The sequence below is a fragment of the Betta splendens genome, chromosome 22 (assembly GCF_900634795.4).
Source record: "Betta splendens chromosome 22, fBetSpl5.4, whole genome shotgun sequence".
NCBI classification, from domain to species: Eukaryota; Metazoa; Chordata; class Actinopteri; order Anabantiformes; family Osphronemidae; genus Betta; species Betta splendens.
Window position 1 is genome coordinate 1,768,566 of NC_040900.2, and position 14,006 is coordinate 1,782,571.

Consider the following 14,006-nt stretch of genomic DNA (forward strand, 5'->3'; position numbering starts at 1 on the left):
ATACGCTGGGCTGTCTCTTCTCTCCTCCAGTGCTATAGCCCCCCCCCCCCCCCCCCCCCACACACACACACACACACCACCTCCTCTCCCTCCTCGTCCGAGTCCCATCACACACATGTGGCCACTCGCATCCCCATCGCTCTAATTAGAGCCAGGTTCGTGGCTGAGCGAGCGGTGGTGGGAGCTGTGGCGTGTACGTGTGGGGGTGGGGGTGGGGGGCAGCTGGTGGGGTGTCATGTGTGCATTTTGCGTGTGGCTGCCGTGTTTGCCCGTGATTGCCCCTTCGTAGCCGGCTGTGAAGGCTTGGCCCTGACCCCGTGTTGACTCTGGGGGCGGTTCTTGGGGGGGGGGGGCGCTGCCTGTCATGCACTCGCTGTGTGGAGACGGACCAATAGCAGAGAGGCCGCGCCGGCTCTGGAGCTAATCATTGTTTACTAGTCTCATTTCCACTTCTCAGTGAGCTACTGTCACGCACAGCACTGACAGGGAGGAAGGAAGAGGGGTCGGGGGGTGGGGGTCTGGGTGTGAGGCGGGGGGGGGAGGCAGAACCAGGGGTCCAACAGGCAGTGGGGGAGCTGGCGGGACTGCGAGCAGAGCACAGAGAATTAGAGTCCTGGAACAAGGCTTTTAAGGCTTGAAGACGGAGAAGTCAAAAACAACCAACGAGTCCAGTAAACCAACCAGTAAAAGCTCCTCTGGGCTGGTGCCGTCTGGGGAGGTAACCAGTGGACATCGCCAGTCAGACCAGTTAGCTTCACTGGCCAGACCACACAGCACCAAGTATGAGGGGAAATGGCACAAAAAGACGCGTCCGGATCAGAAGGACGAGTTTCAGCCCCACGCCGATCAGATCTGAGGTCAGCGTCAAACAAACGCATTCAGAGGAACAGATCTGGGAAAATGTGCAGTAATTAAAGCATTGTGTTAACAAAAGCTCTAAAAGCTCTGGTGCTCTGTCTTTGCTCGTGGGAGCACGGTTTGCCGTGTCCCTGTGAACAGGCAGGTCACGTGTTGCTGCCCCCAAGTGGACAAAAGTCCCGAAAAGCGCGTTTAATTAACCTACGAGCGAGCGTGTAAATGTGTTCATGCAGATGTGGGTCACACGAAAGAAAACCTGTTTCCAGGAATTGGCGTCTGACGTGTGGGACGTGATGGAGGGTGATTTAGGGCCTCGGTCGAACCACGGAGACGCGGACTCAGACTTTCAACCTTACAACAACATTTCTCGCACGCAGTGCAGCCATCGTGTGGTTGTGTTCCGGGGTCGGGTCTGAGCGCGCGACCACCCACGCTGCACATGCTGCACCCACGGACCCGCAACAGACGCGGAGCGAGCAGAGGCTGCGGCGTCCGCCGGATTCAACGTTAGAAACACGGGCACAAAATCATTTCATTCAGAATCTTGACGTTGTTTATAAAAACAAACTTCCTCATTTGCTGCAGGAGTTTGACTGAGATGCAGTTACGTCACAGGTTTCAGGTCAGAGAAGACGCGGCTCCTGCAGATGAACCCAGGTCTTCTATTTTTAATAAAGCAGCTTCTTAGAATAACGCGTCTCCCTCCCTGCTCCGCTCACACTGGGCGTTTTTCCCCTTCACTGTGCGCGCCCTGCGTGATGGATTTCCACTCAGTGCAGCGCGCAGGAGCGGAGCCATGTATTATGTAGCGTTCAGGCATATTCGGTAGGATTCTCGCATGCGGAGCGGGATGAGCTTGCGTGCCACGCCGGCCTGGCGTGCGCGGAGCTCGGTCAGTGAACTCCGGCTTCCAGGGGGGCGAGGGGGGAGAGGGGGAGAGGGGCTCCACTGGCAGATTAAAATGAGAAGCGGGCGCGCAAATGGCTTCCAGACGACCCCGCGACCGCGTGCGCTCACCGGAGACGCATCTCCACCTCGAAGCGAAGCGCCTTTAAGCAGCGGCGCGTTGCGTAAGCGCCGCGCGCCGCGGCGGCGGCGACGCGGTGCAAACAAAACTGAATGTTCTGAAACATTTCTGCAGACACGCCACGCGCATTTTTACTTTGAACTTTCACTCTCGCTGCGTTTTATGGCCCAACCATCCATGTAATTTTGGAAAATGATGTGGGCTGTGCATGAATCCGCTCTGTTGTTTCGCTCCTTCTCGGCTTTAACTCTGACTCGGTGGAGCGTCGTTGGTGACGGCGGCAGCTCCGGGCCGTTTAATCAGGACGTGAACGCGGCACCAGGTGCGTTAAGGCGCGCGGACGCTGCTCCGTGAACGCCTCATTCCAGCTCGACACCAACGTGTGCTAATTACCTCGTCTGCTTCCATTACCGTAAATGCTGCTGCGAGAAGTTGGCCGCGGTTGGACTTCACATCATTAATTGAGCTGCACTTTTTAAAACGCTCTTGCCGCATGACTTAACGTATTGTTTTTCATGGAGTCCTCAGAAAATAAATGGCTTGCACATGGAGCGAGTCCTTGTGCCGCTGCAAATTGGAAAGACAACTTGAGTCTGTGAACCTTTTCTGCAGCTCATCCAACGACTGAGGAGGCGCGATTGGGTTTCATGTCACTCGTAGATTCCGCAGCGCAACTGTTCTCAATATACAAAAGCCACGAAGCAAACAAACACGCCTGCAGGTGAACGCGCTGTGCCGATGATGATTTCACAGGCTGCAACACAAACCTCACGCCTTCCCTTTTTACTTCCTGTTACAGTTCTCCCCAACGGCCCCAAAGGACGCTTTGTACCGAGTAACGACTGAGGAGCGTTTGATGCCGGAGGCCTGAAGGCTTTGGCCCCTGAATGCAGCACAGTGACCCCGTTTGCCCCGCGTCCCTTGAGCGCCTCACGTATTGATGAGCCCCTCTCTCTCGGGACTCTCTGGACTCGGTCCCGGCCCGGCTCCCTGCGTGTGTTGGGCCGAGGGCACCGGCAGCGCAGCCACAGGCGCGCTGAACATTATGTCCAGGATGGACGCTAGCAGCGGGTTGCTCTTCTCATTGTGTAATTGAGCGGATAATGTTGTGTGATTCCCTCTCGTTTGCACCTCCATAAATTCCACTTGAGCAGTTCAGCGCTTCAGGACCCTGAAAACCCACTGGGTCAGTGAGCGGTCGGGTTCCCCCACGTCGCTGCTCCACTTGTGCTGATGAGCAGTGGGACGGACGAGGTCACGCGTTGTCCTCAGCTCCGCGAGGCTTCACTCAGATCCGCCTAAATGTCTCCAGATCACAGGTGTTGGTCCTGATTAGTCCCGGTTCGTCGGCCTCTGTTCTGGTCCGATGCTGGTTGGTTTTCATGCTCCTGACGCCTCCGTTACCTTTTCCTTTGAATGGTCTCATCTGCCTCCATTCATCTACACCTGCCCTCAAATTGCCAGAAGTTCAGTTAGACTGGAAAACCAGACGTGATGCCTGACGCTTCGAAGCCTCAGACCTTCACTGGATCTGAACGAAAATAATATAAATAATAATAATATAAATGTGTAGCTTCATGGAAGTGGCCTCTTGGTTCCTGGTGCTTTTTGTGGAGGCTGCAGGAAGCGGCTCCGGCCCATAGGAACCGTCTGCGCAGCCGCAGTCGTCTGCACGCGTCGCAGCTGTTTACGTCCTGAAGCTCTGACGTCACCGCGTCTTTAATGTAGCGTCAGGAACGGATGGATGTGTTCCGTTTGTCTCCTGTGTTTACGTGAGGGACAAGTCGCGCTCCGCTCGCTGCACCGTGTCTATATACGGTGGGTTCTGCTGCAGCCGCAGCCATTTACAGGGGAATGTAAACACTTAGAGGACTAATAGACGTCTGGTGTCTAAACTAACACGGACGTAGATTCTACCGACGCGACGCTCACTGAATGTGAGAGAGACTGGATTCTGATGGTGATGATCTTCAGTCACGAAGGCGCCGGGTTCTGGACACAGACTGGTGGAGGTTCCTCCAGCGTCATGTTCTCCACGTTCTCACATCTGCACCACCTGTGCTCCCTCCTGACCAGATGAACAGCTGCCACTAAATAAAGATGAAAACCTGTAATTGTCCAACAGTTTCATTTGTGTCACTTCTCCACATCCTCATGAGTTTAGAGCATTTTCATTTGGAACAAAAGTTCCGTTACAACATCCCAAACGTAAAGTCTGGGATGTGAAGCGGGCGCCGCTCCAACCAGAGTGGGACCGACCCAGCTCTGTCCGCTGAGGCCGGGATTGCTCTGTAAAAGCCTTTTAAGCCTCTGAGGTCCGACGCGCTTCTCTCCTCGGCCGCGGCTGCTCATTCACGTTATTACATCTGTCGGCCCTAATTTGGGGCGACGGGGCGGGTGTTTGCATGACAAGACACATGTCTGGGCCCCTGCGTGAGAAGGCTGGCTGCTCTCGCTGGGCTTGTTTTCTTTGCGTGACAACATCCCTCCCTCTGTCACTCCTGGAGCCTCCCAGACCCCCCCCCCCCCCCCCCCCCCCCCCCAGCCATGTTTATGCCCTCGTTAGCTGCCATGTTGCTGCTTTATTTGCTTTGGCCGGCCGCTTGTGTAAAGGCACATTCAGTGGGAGGACTCGTCCCTCAGAGCTGGAGGTGTTGATGGAGGCGTGGGGGAGGAGGGGGTGGGGGGGCGAGCAGCTCGGCTTTGCGTGCGCCTGGTGTTGTGCTAGCCGCGTACTGGTGTTTGTGACCCCTGTGTCTGGTCAAAGGGAAATATGCCACTGTAACTGCCTTTGAGGAATGACATGCACAGGGTCACGGAGAGTTCACCCTCGCTGTCGCCATGGAGAGACGGGTGGAGGAGAGACGGGTGGAGGAGAGACGGGTGGAGGAGAGACAGAACAGGAGGAACGGGTGAAAGAGAGACGGGTGGAGGAGAGACAGGGTGGAGGAGAGACGGGTGGAGGGGAGACATAACAGGAGAGACGGGTGGAGGAGAGACAGAACAGGAGGGACGGGTGGAGGAGAGACGGGTGGAGGAGAGACAGAACAGGAGGAACGGGTGAAAGAGAGACGGGTGGAGGAGAGACAGGGTGGAGGAGAGACGGGTGGAGGGGAGACATAACAGGAGAGACGGGTGGAGGAGAGACATAACAGGAGAGACGGGTGGAGGTCCAACTGTTCCCACAGATCAACCCAGTGAAAGCTCAGGGGAACAGGGATGCATAGGTTTCGTTTATTTGAGTCCTGATGTGGAGGTCGTAGCTGTGAGTGGAGCCTTTAGGTTCAAATGCACCAACATCTACGTGAACAAACAGATGAAGAACCAGCGTAAACAGCGCCTCACGCATTCTTGCCCTGCATGTGTGTAGTGTGAGCTAATTGAACTCTGCACAGTTTTTAGTGTGCCGTCATTAACACAACTCTACAGCGTCATAAACGACCACAGCACAGCGTTACGGCCAGGAAAGTCATCGGTTTCAGTGAGGACTGAGGAGGAAGCTGCAGGTTCCAGATGAAGCCGCTGGACGAACGTCTGTGTGGAGGTCTGTGTGGACATCTGTAAGGAAGTCTGTGTGGATGTCTGTGTGGACGTCTGTGTGGATGTCTGTAAGGAAGTCTGTGTGGACGTCTGTGTGGACGTCTACCTGTATGTGGAGGTCTGTGTGGACGTCTGTGTGGACGTCTATGTGGACATCTGTGTGGACGTCTACCTGTTTATGGAGGTCTGTGTGGATGTCTGTGTGAAGGTCTGTGTGGACGTCTGTGTGGAGGTCTGTGTGGACATCTGTAAGGAAGTCTGTGTGGACATCTGTGTGGACGTCTACCTGTATGTGGAGGTCTGTGTGGACGTCTGTGTGGACGTCTATGTGGACATCTGTGTGGACGTCTACCTGTTTATGGAGGTCTGTGTGGATGTCTGTGTGAAGGTCTGTGTGGACGTCTGTGTGGAGGTCTGTGTGGACATCTACCTGTATGTGGAGGTCTGTGTAGACATCTGTGTCGAGGTCTGTGTGGACGTCTAAGTGGACATCTGTGTGGATGTCTACCTGTATGTGGAGGTCTGTGTGGAGGTCATTGTGGAAATCTACCTGTATGTGGAGGTCTGTGTGGAGGTCTGTGTGAAGGTCTGTGTGGACGTCTGTGTGGACGTCTGTGTGGACATCTATGTGGACATCTGTGTGGACGTCTACCTGTATGTGGAGGTCTGTGTGGACGTCTATGTGGACATCTGTGTGGACATCTACCTGTTTATGGAGGTCTGTGTGGATGTCTGTGTGAAGGTCTGTGTGGAGCTCTGTGTGGAGGTCTGTGTTGACATCTACCTGTATGTGGAGGTCTGTGTGAACCCGCATGTCCTCCGGCTCCTCGGTCCAAGAGCATTTAACACATTATTACTGATGGATTTCTGTATCCCAGTGGTAAAAGCCTCTTTCATTGCTTTCACTTAATGGACACAATGTTAAGAAAGATATACTGGCTCCAAATGACACCTCATCAAGACCAAACTGTGGTTGGTGAGAGCTCGGCGTCTCCACATATTGAGGAGCCACATCCTGAGACTGAGACTTCCATGAATGACAAACACAAGCAACCTTCCAGGAAACGAGCGCTTCTGGTGGTCTCTGCCATTAAAGCGCCACTAACCCAAATGCAAACAGGTTCTGATGAGGACGGGCTTCAAGCGCTGCTCCTCTATTTACTCACATCAGGGGACGGATGTGCCGCTGCCTGTGGACTCCAACCAGTCACTCCACCAGGCTGAAGTTGAATTGAGTCGGGCCTACGCTTATCAGCTGGATCAGAACCAAGGGCCCATTTCCTCGGCAGCAGTAAATCTGCTGCTGTGAACTCCTGCAGCATTTGTGTGAAGCAAATACCGCAGCGCCGCCGAGTGTGAAGTTTGGGCCCAGCGTGAGTGAATCCAGGCTTCTAAACGGAGCCCGTCCGTCTTTAAAGTGTGCAGACCGACCGGTACTTACGGGATCTAATAAATCCTGCTTGAACGTCGAGAAGCTGCAGCATCACAGACTAGATTAATCACGTCCTTTTAACGTTCTCTAGATTTCAGTCCGCTACAACTGTGAAATACACACTTTTTTTGCTGCGCCTGAACGTTACTTCGCCGGTGCTTTAATTGTTGTTCCACGTGTTCGTCTTCTCCTCTGGAGACAGTCTGTAAATATGGACTTGTGTGTGATGATGAGGAGACAAAGGAGCCCCGTTACGTGACTCCATCCTTCCTGCCTGCGTCACATGTCGTGAGAAGCCTGCGATGGGGGTCGGACCCTCTTCCCCTCTCCTCCATCTGATGACAGACGTAGACGGACCTCCACCAAACCAGGGCTCGTCCCACTCGGCCGCTGAGCCCGCGTCTCCAGCATCTGCTCAGTCAACGCGGCGGCGTGTTGTTTTCAAAGTGGGGGTCATCGACCTCACAGGCACCTGGGGGAGTTCCCCCTTCTGCTCGCTCTGCTCCAGGAAGAGGCCTCGCTGTGCGACTGGCTTCAGCCGGCGTCGTAAATCTCCACACTTAACTGTGGGCCCTCGCCTCCATCAGCGGCACCGCTCAGAGGGGGGGTCCGCGGCGTGACACGCGAGGAAGTGAGGGGGGGGGGGGGCGCATGCCGAGCGCTCCCCCACTCCGCTGTCACGCGAGCGCTGCCTGGACCTGAAACAGCAGACGCTGCAAAGGGCCCGGTCCACATCGGCTTTCACGAGCAGTTAGTGCTGGCAAATAAATCACGCTGAGGATTCATGAAACAGGAGAGCGGAGACTGTGAAGAAGTGCAACTCAACCCACAACGCGGGTGAGCAGAATAAAGCTTGAGCTGCACTTCATTGAGAAGGTATATTTGATCATTCCTCCTGAAGGCTCCAGAACCAAAGCTGTGATTATTAACGTCGCCCTTATTGTTATTAACGTCCTGTTGGGGCCTAACGATCCCCATCGGCAGCAGCCGTGCGCTGATCCAGGGCCTGTTTATTTGCTCGGCTGATGTAACAGCTGATGTAACGGCGCTGGTCTCAGCGTCACAGTGTTTTCAGAAAAATGAGGCGTCGCGGGCCAACGTGTGTGTCCAAGCCACTAATGTACATGTGTTTCAGGGCCGCGAGCAATTAAAAGTGCTTTCTCAGTTTCCCTTGACTAAAGGAAACATCTACACATGTTCAGATTTTATTGGAGCGGCCACATTTTCACAGACAGTTTTATGGGATGGCGTGAAAATTGGACATTCTTCATCCTTCTCATTTTGAAATCATCTAGATTGATGCCGTTCCCGAGGAGCTCCGCACGAACAGCCGACGCTGGGATTTACGCTCTGAGCAAAGCGGGAAACCTCATTCCCAACCATTATCTCTGCGTGGGAAGCTCGCGTGGTGTCAGCGGAACCCTCCACCTCCATCGGCACCGCTTGGATTCGTGTGACGTCACACAGGTAGCGAGGCAGCGATGACGCTGTTCAGACAAACAGGTCTGCAGAGAAAAGGAAGCAGCAGCAACGGCACATCAAGACGTTTATTAGATGAAACCTCACATGAAATGAAGGACAGGAAGTGTTAAACCGCCTCTAACTACAGGTTTGGATGTGATAGCAGCTACTCACACACTGAAGCCTAGAAACACCTGCATACAGACAGACAGACAGACAGACAGACAGACAGACAGACAGACAGACAGACAGACAGACAGACAGACAGACCCTAACACTAACTCATGGGGGCTTCGTGCCCTCGTGACCTCAGGCATCAATGAGCTCATTCCTCCTTCGCTCAGTAATAAGCTGCAGAAACACAGCGCTGACAGTGGAGATGACATGAGGCTGAGATGAACGCAGATGGAGATGACCAACATCCGACCAGAGGCCAGAGACGCTCTGCTGACAGGACCTTGACCTCCATCCTGCTCCTCCTGGTTCTCGACTCGGGTTTTGGAAGAAATAAAAATGAACAACTTCAGGAGCATGAGTCATTTCATGTGGAGGAAAGTCAGAAACAATGAGCAACTTCTTAGAAGAAACGCAGCTCCTGGTTCAACGGAGGCTCTACTTGACGTGTGACGAAATGCTGCCCTCTTGTGTTTGAATGGTGTAAACGCAGGAAGCAGACGTCTCAACGCCTTAAATATGAGGAGTCACGGCTGTTTGGGACGAACACGTGGAGCCGCTCTTCTCTTTCAAGCGCCTGTCGTCCACAATAATCCTGCTGCTCCTGTAATAATAGATGAAGAGGAAGAACCCTGCAAACACAGGGTTCATGATTCACTCACTCACGCTGACTCACAGGCGTCGGATCCCGAGCGTCGGAGCGGCGTCTACCTTGAAAGGAGTTGAGGATGGTGAAGATGTAGTAGGAGGGCACGAGCAGAGGGCCGTAGCTGAAGAAGGCCACGGCCCAGGTGACGCCCAGCAGCAGCAGCAGGCCCAGCACCGACGCCACCCTGGAGCCGATGGAGCGGCGCTGGGGCTCCTCCGCCCGCGTCTGCAAGAGGAGCAGCTGCCGCACGGTGGCCACGAACACGGCCAGCGTGAGGACGAAGACCACGGCGTAGTAGCCCACGTTCACGCCCTGCTGGACGGCGGCGTCGGGGATCCAGCACCTGCGGGTCGGGGGGCACGGAGCTCAGAGCAGAACCTCTCTGGACCGGCAGGCGGCCGAGGCCACTTACAGCTTAGCGGCGGAGCCCCCTTCGACGTCCAGGACCTGCAGGCCGTACTTCTGCATGATGAGCATCAGCAGCACCACCACGGCCGGCGTCCCTGCAGGAAACGCTCAGTTAGCGGGGGCCGAGCGCACGGAGGCGCCGGGGCCCGGCCCGGCCCGGCCCGGCCCGGCCCGGCCCGGCTCGCCGCTCACCCCATCCCAGCGCGCTCAGTCGGACCAGGTAGTGGCTGACGGCGTCGGGCGAGCGCCACATGTTGTAGTAGAGGTGCAGCGCCTGCACCAGGAACCAGGACACGGTGGCCAGCATGGCGTAGTGCATGGCGGCGGCCGCGGCCACGCAGGCGCCGGCGCTGCCCAGGCCCGCCACGCTCTCGTTCACCAGGAAGCACAGGTCCAGCAGGAACATGGCCACGAAGAGCTGCATCAGCACCCGGACGGCGCGGCTCGCCTTCCCCCTCCTGCGGAGCGGCGCCGGGTCAGTGAGGCCTGCGGCGCCGCCACCTGAGGCCAACGTGCACTCACCTGATGAGGCCGTGCATGAAGAGGCCCACGGCCAGGAACAGCATGGACAGGCCGCAGCCCACCGACGTGAGGTAGCTCAGAGACGTGTAGTCTGAGGCGCCGATGCTCTGCGGCGTCGACTGGGGGCGACAGAGGACGAGAGACGTCAGCGCATCAGGCGGGATGAGTGAAAGTGGGTCCTGGACCCATCGGCGCCGACTCACAATGAGAAGAGCGAAGAACGTGAGATGGTGACACTCGCATGTGCTGCTGCCGTTGAGCTCCACCAGGTCGCATCCGTCCCCGGTCCAGTTTGAGCCGGCTACGGAGAAGGCGACGATGATGATGATGACGATGATGATGATGATGTTTACTGTCACTAAAGTGCTGAAGCGTTACCTTCTCCGTTCCATGAAACACAAGACGCGTTTCCTCCCTTCTGTGGTAGAATAAAGCAGTGAGTGCCCTGAGCCTCAGTCTGAGCCCATCACAGTTCATTTGATGCTTCTTTACCTTGTCCACGTCATTGAAATGAACCTTCACAGGTTGTATCAGGTTGCTGATGTTTGCTTCCATCTCTATTGCCAGCATTGTATTGTTGAAATAGACACTGCTGTTGCGAGGCTGCAGAGAACTGAGGTTATTAACGCAGGTTTTTCAGCAAACAGAAATGGTTGAACCTCGTTTTTACCCGTTCGATGTGTGGAAACAGCACGACTGCAGCCACGCTGCTGTTCTGACGTTCTGCCGCTGTCGTGGCTTCTGCTGGGATTTCTACTGACACGAACAAACCTGCAGTGTCGGCGTTGCTCTGGAGAATCTACAGAAAAAACCATAGGAAGAATGTTTAACCTTGATTTGACCACGTTCACTGTTGTTTCCATCAGGTCACACACTTTGGTTGCACCACTTCTTGTAATGCCAACGTTGATATTTGAGGCATTTTGAAGCTGAATCAACACTCCTGTGATGTTTCCTGCTGTGATGTTCACTGCCGTAGTATTAATAAGCTTGTCCTTATAGGAGGTAATGAGGTTATTCAAGGTACTTCTGTAAATGAAACACAAATATAATTACCAGTAGTTTGTCACAGCTACAAAGCTGCCTCTTAACTGAAATACTTACTGTAGAGCATTACTGTTTCCCAAGTCTACGGGCTGACATGTGTTACAACCCGTGGAGTCAAAGGTGAGTGACCTGTCCCCAGTGAAACCTACAAATCAAAACACAAACACAGGACGGACACGCATTTGGTTGTTCTTTGTTCAGTCATGTTATTATGGTAAAGTTATGTTTGAATATTACAAATAACCAAATCATTTTACTTTTGCAAAGAGACGGAGCAGATGAAATATCATTGCACGGGATCTCTGGTGTGGTGAAATTGTCACCTTCAACAGATTTTTAAAAAACAGTCACAATCAGGTTATTGCTGCTTGAAAGTATAAAACACGGAGCATAAGACATCATTTATTTACCCTTTTTCCAGCAGTAACCTGAAACACACGAAAAGATTCATAAGACGACTTGTTCAAAGAAGAAAAATGTCACTGAACCAAACAATTTTGATAAAACGTTGTTTGGTCTCTCCGACCACTAGAGGGCAGCATCTCACTGTGATTCTTCTGCAGCATTTCTGGACTCTAGCCTGATGAGGGTGTGTGAGAAGTACCTGTTCTAGTCGTTGATACACATTGGTAATGCCGGCTTTGTATGTCCAGGAGCACAACAAGGTCGTGGTCAAAAAAGTTCCCCAGAGTGATGCTAGAGAAGTTTGTTTGAGGAAGAATTATCTGGACTCTGTGGTCATGAAGTTCTTTCTGACAGATCACTATAACAGCAAACCAGCAGAACCTCATGTTAATATCTGATGACCAATACAAAACAAGTACAGTATATGTTAATAAATATTTATACCTGCTGTCTCATTATCCTGGACAGTAATTTTGATATTGTAGCCTGAAACATGAAAAATGAAACCAGTGTTTATTCTTAACCTGCTTTACGTTTTCAGACTATTTTGTTTCTTTAGTGATGTTTACCTGAAGGATGAACACAAGTACAGTTTATGCCAATGTATAATGTATTTTCAATGTATTGTATGAATGTTTGATCTCCTGAAATCGAAGCACAAACACTTCATTAGCTAAACCTGTAAAGTCTTATGTAGACTAATTAAGTAATAAAGCATTTGTATTTGGTAAATTACCTACTGTACGTAATGTCTTTTTAACATCTACTTTTAATTCTGACTCACCGTCTGTGTGAGCTTTGAGCCCGAAGAGCAGAAGGAGCTTCACAAACACCAAGAGGAGCTTCGTATCCATCACCGTGAGCAGAAGGAGAAAGCAGAAACAGTCCGTAACCTCCGGAGCTCCTTTGTGTGTCTGTACCTGATGAAGGGGTTTTCTGCACTGACCCACTCGTCACATGTTACTGTCACATAAACCACTGATCCACCTCCTGTGTGATTTTCCTTGCAAATAATCTGCAGCCTCTTCTCACACCATTGTGTGCTTTGTATGTGTTACTGTCCTGTTCCACTGAACAACTGGCAGACGTTCAAATATGAGCTGAAACGTTCTGCTGTTCTGAACAGACACTGACCGACCAGTTTACACAACTAAGCCACATTTACTCAAATATGAGCTTATTAATATGAGTACAGCAGTGTCTGGACTCCGAGCAGATAATCAGATTTTTTATTAAAGGCTGTAAATAACAAAGAGCTGCAGTAAACTGTGTCTGTACAGACACAAAATAATCAGCTGCCACTTAAATGTCATAAAATGACTTTAAAGACTAAAAAGATCTGTTACTGGATATTTATGAGTAAACAGGAAACAAGCTCAAATATGGATCTGTGAGTGCCACCAAACAAGTTTCAGTTTATGACAATTCAAGTTCTAAAATGTTCAGGACTAATTATGACTCAATCAAGTAAATACAGACACAAAGAGTTTGTGTTCATTTAAAAAATCATTAAGAATATTTACAAAATATGTTTTAATCTATCTTATATAAATAATCTGTGTTGTTGGAACTTGGTTCCGAATAAAAATGGCAGCTGGTTAAGATGAAGCTGATTCCTGAATGTGGAGAGGACAAATTCTGTATCATTGAATGTACTAAGCTCAGACCTTTATCTGCAGGAGGTCTAAACCAGTAACAGAGGAGACCAAAGCAGCTGCTTTACTCCAGACGCTCTATGGTTCTTTGGTTCTGGTTGAACCCGGTTTTGAGGCACAGACCATCGATGACGCTGCTGTTACATCCGGGTTTTTGGGCGTCGCAGCGTCTGAGCCAAAGTAGAAGCTGAAGCAGTAAAATAACCTCAGCAAGTCTTTGTGTTGATGATCTTGGCATTAAAACATATTTCACATTATGAGAGGACGTTTCTCCACAGCAACGTTTGCGAGCTGAATGTTTACATGATGCAAATGAAATAAACAAATGACGGCGCTGACCCGCTGAGTGAGGAGCGAAGCCGTGCGGCCGGCGTTTCCGTTTGGACCTGTTACGAAAGCAAAGACCTGAAAGTCTTTGTGTCTGAAGCTGTGACACGACATGCGTGAAAACCTGAAGCTGGAACCATCTGAGTTGAAGCTCCAGGTTCAGCTCATCGGATCCTGGAGCGCCGGTCCCGGCTGCTCTGGACCGGGTCCGGTCGAAGCCAACTTAACGTGTGATGTCATCGTTCATCAATGACCATCGACTGGTTGTTAACACTACAAGTGACAACGTGTTGAGATACGCAGATAAACAGAGTCCGTCTGTATGAAGAGCTTCATCAATAAGTGAAGCGGCTTCCAGCTGTGCGTCCAGGCTAATCACAGCCCCCGTCTTTGTTGAGGCTCCAGCGCTGCAGGACGGAGCCCAGGCTCGGTGCCGCGTGGCGGATGAATATTTGATGCTGGATGGAGCCTTCCCGCGTGCAGCAGCCTGTTTTCCCTCCA

At 52.2% G+C, this 14,006-nt stretch overlaps 1 protein-coding gene across 1 annotated transcript; it reads right to left on the reverse strand.

Annotated features, from left to right (window-relative positions):
- Positions 1 to 7,626: 7,626 nt before the first annotated feature.
- On the reverse strand, positions 7,627 to 12,664 carry LOC114848929 (adhesion G-protein coupled receptor G5). The gene is made up of 17 exons (XM_029139850.3): positions 12,308 to 12,664; positions 12,093 to 12,167; positions 11,968 to 12,009; positions 11,723 to 11,881; positions 11,529 to 11,546; positions 11,376 to 11,441; positions 11,176 to 11,263; positions 10,947 to 11,100; positions 10,742 to 10,870; positions 10,564 to 10,674; positions 10,450 to 10,489; positions 10,275 to 10,372; positions 10,072 to 10,190; positions 9,742 to 10,007; positions 9,554 to 9,644; positions 9,204 to 9,484; positions 7,627 to 9,124 (listed from the first exon to the last, which is right to left on the reverse strand). The coding sequence occupies exons 1-17, from the start codon at positions 12,375 to 12,377 to the stop codon at positions 9,006 to 9,008; spliced, it is 1,926 nt and encodes a 641-aa protein (XP_028995683.1). The 5' UTR covers positions 12,378 to 12,664; the 3' UTR covers positions 7,627 to 9,005.
- Positions 12,665 to 14,006: the final 1,342 nt, after the last annotated feature.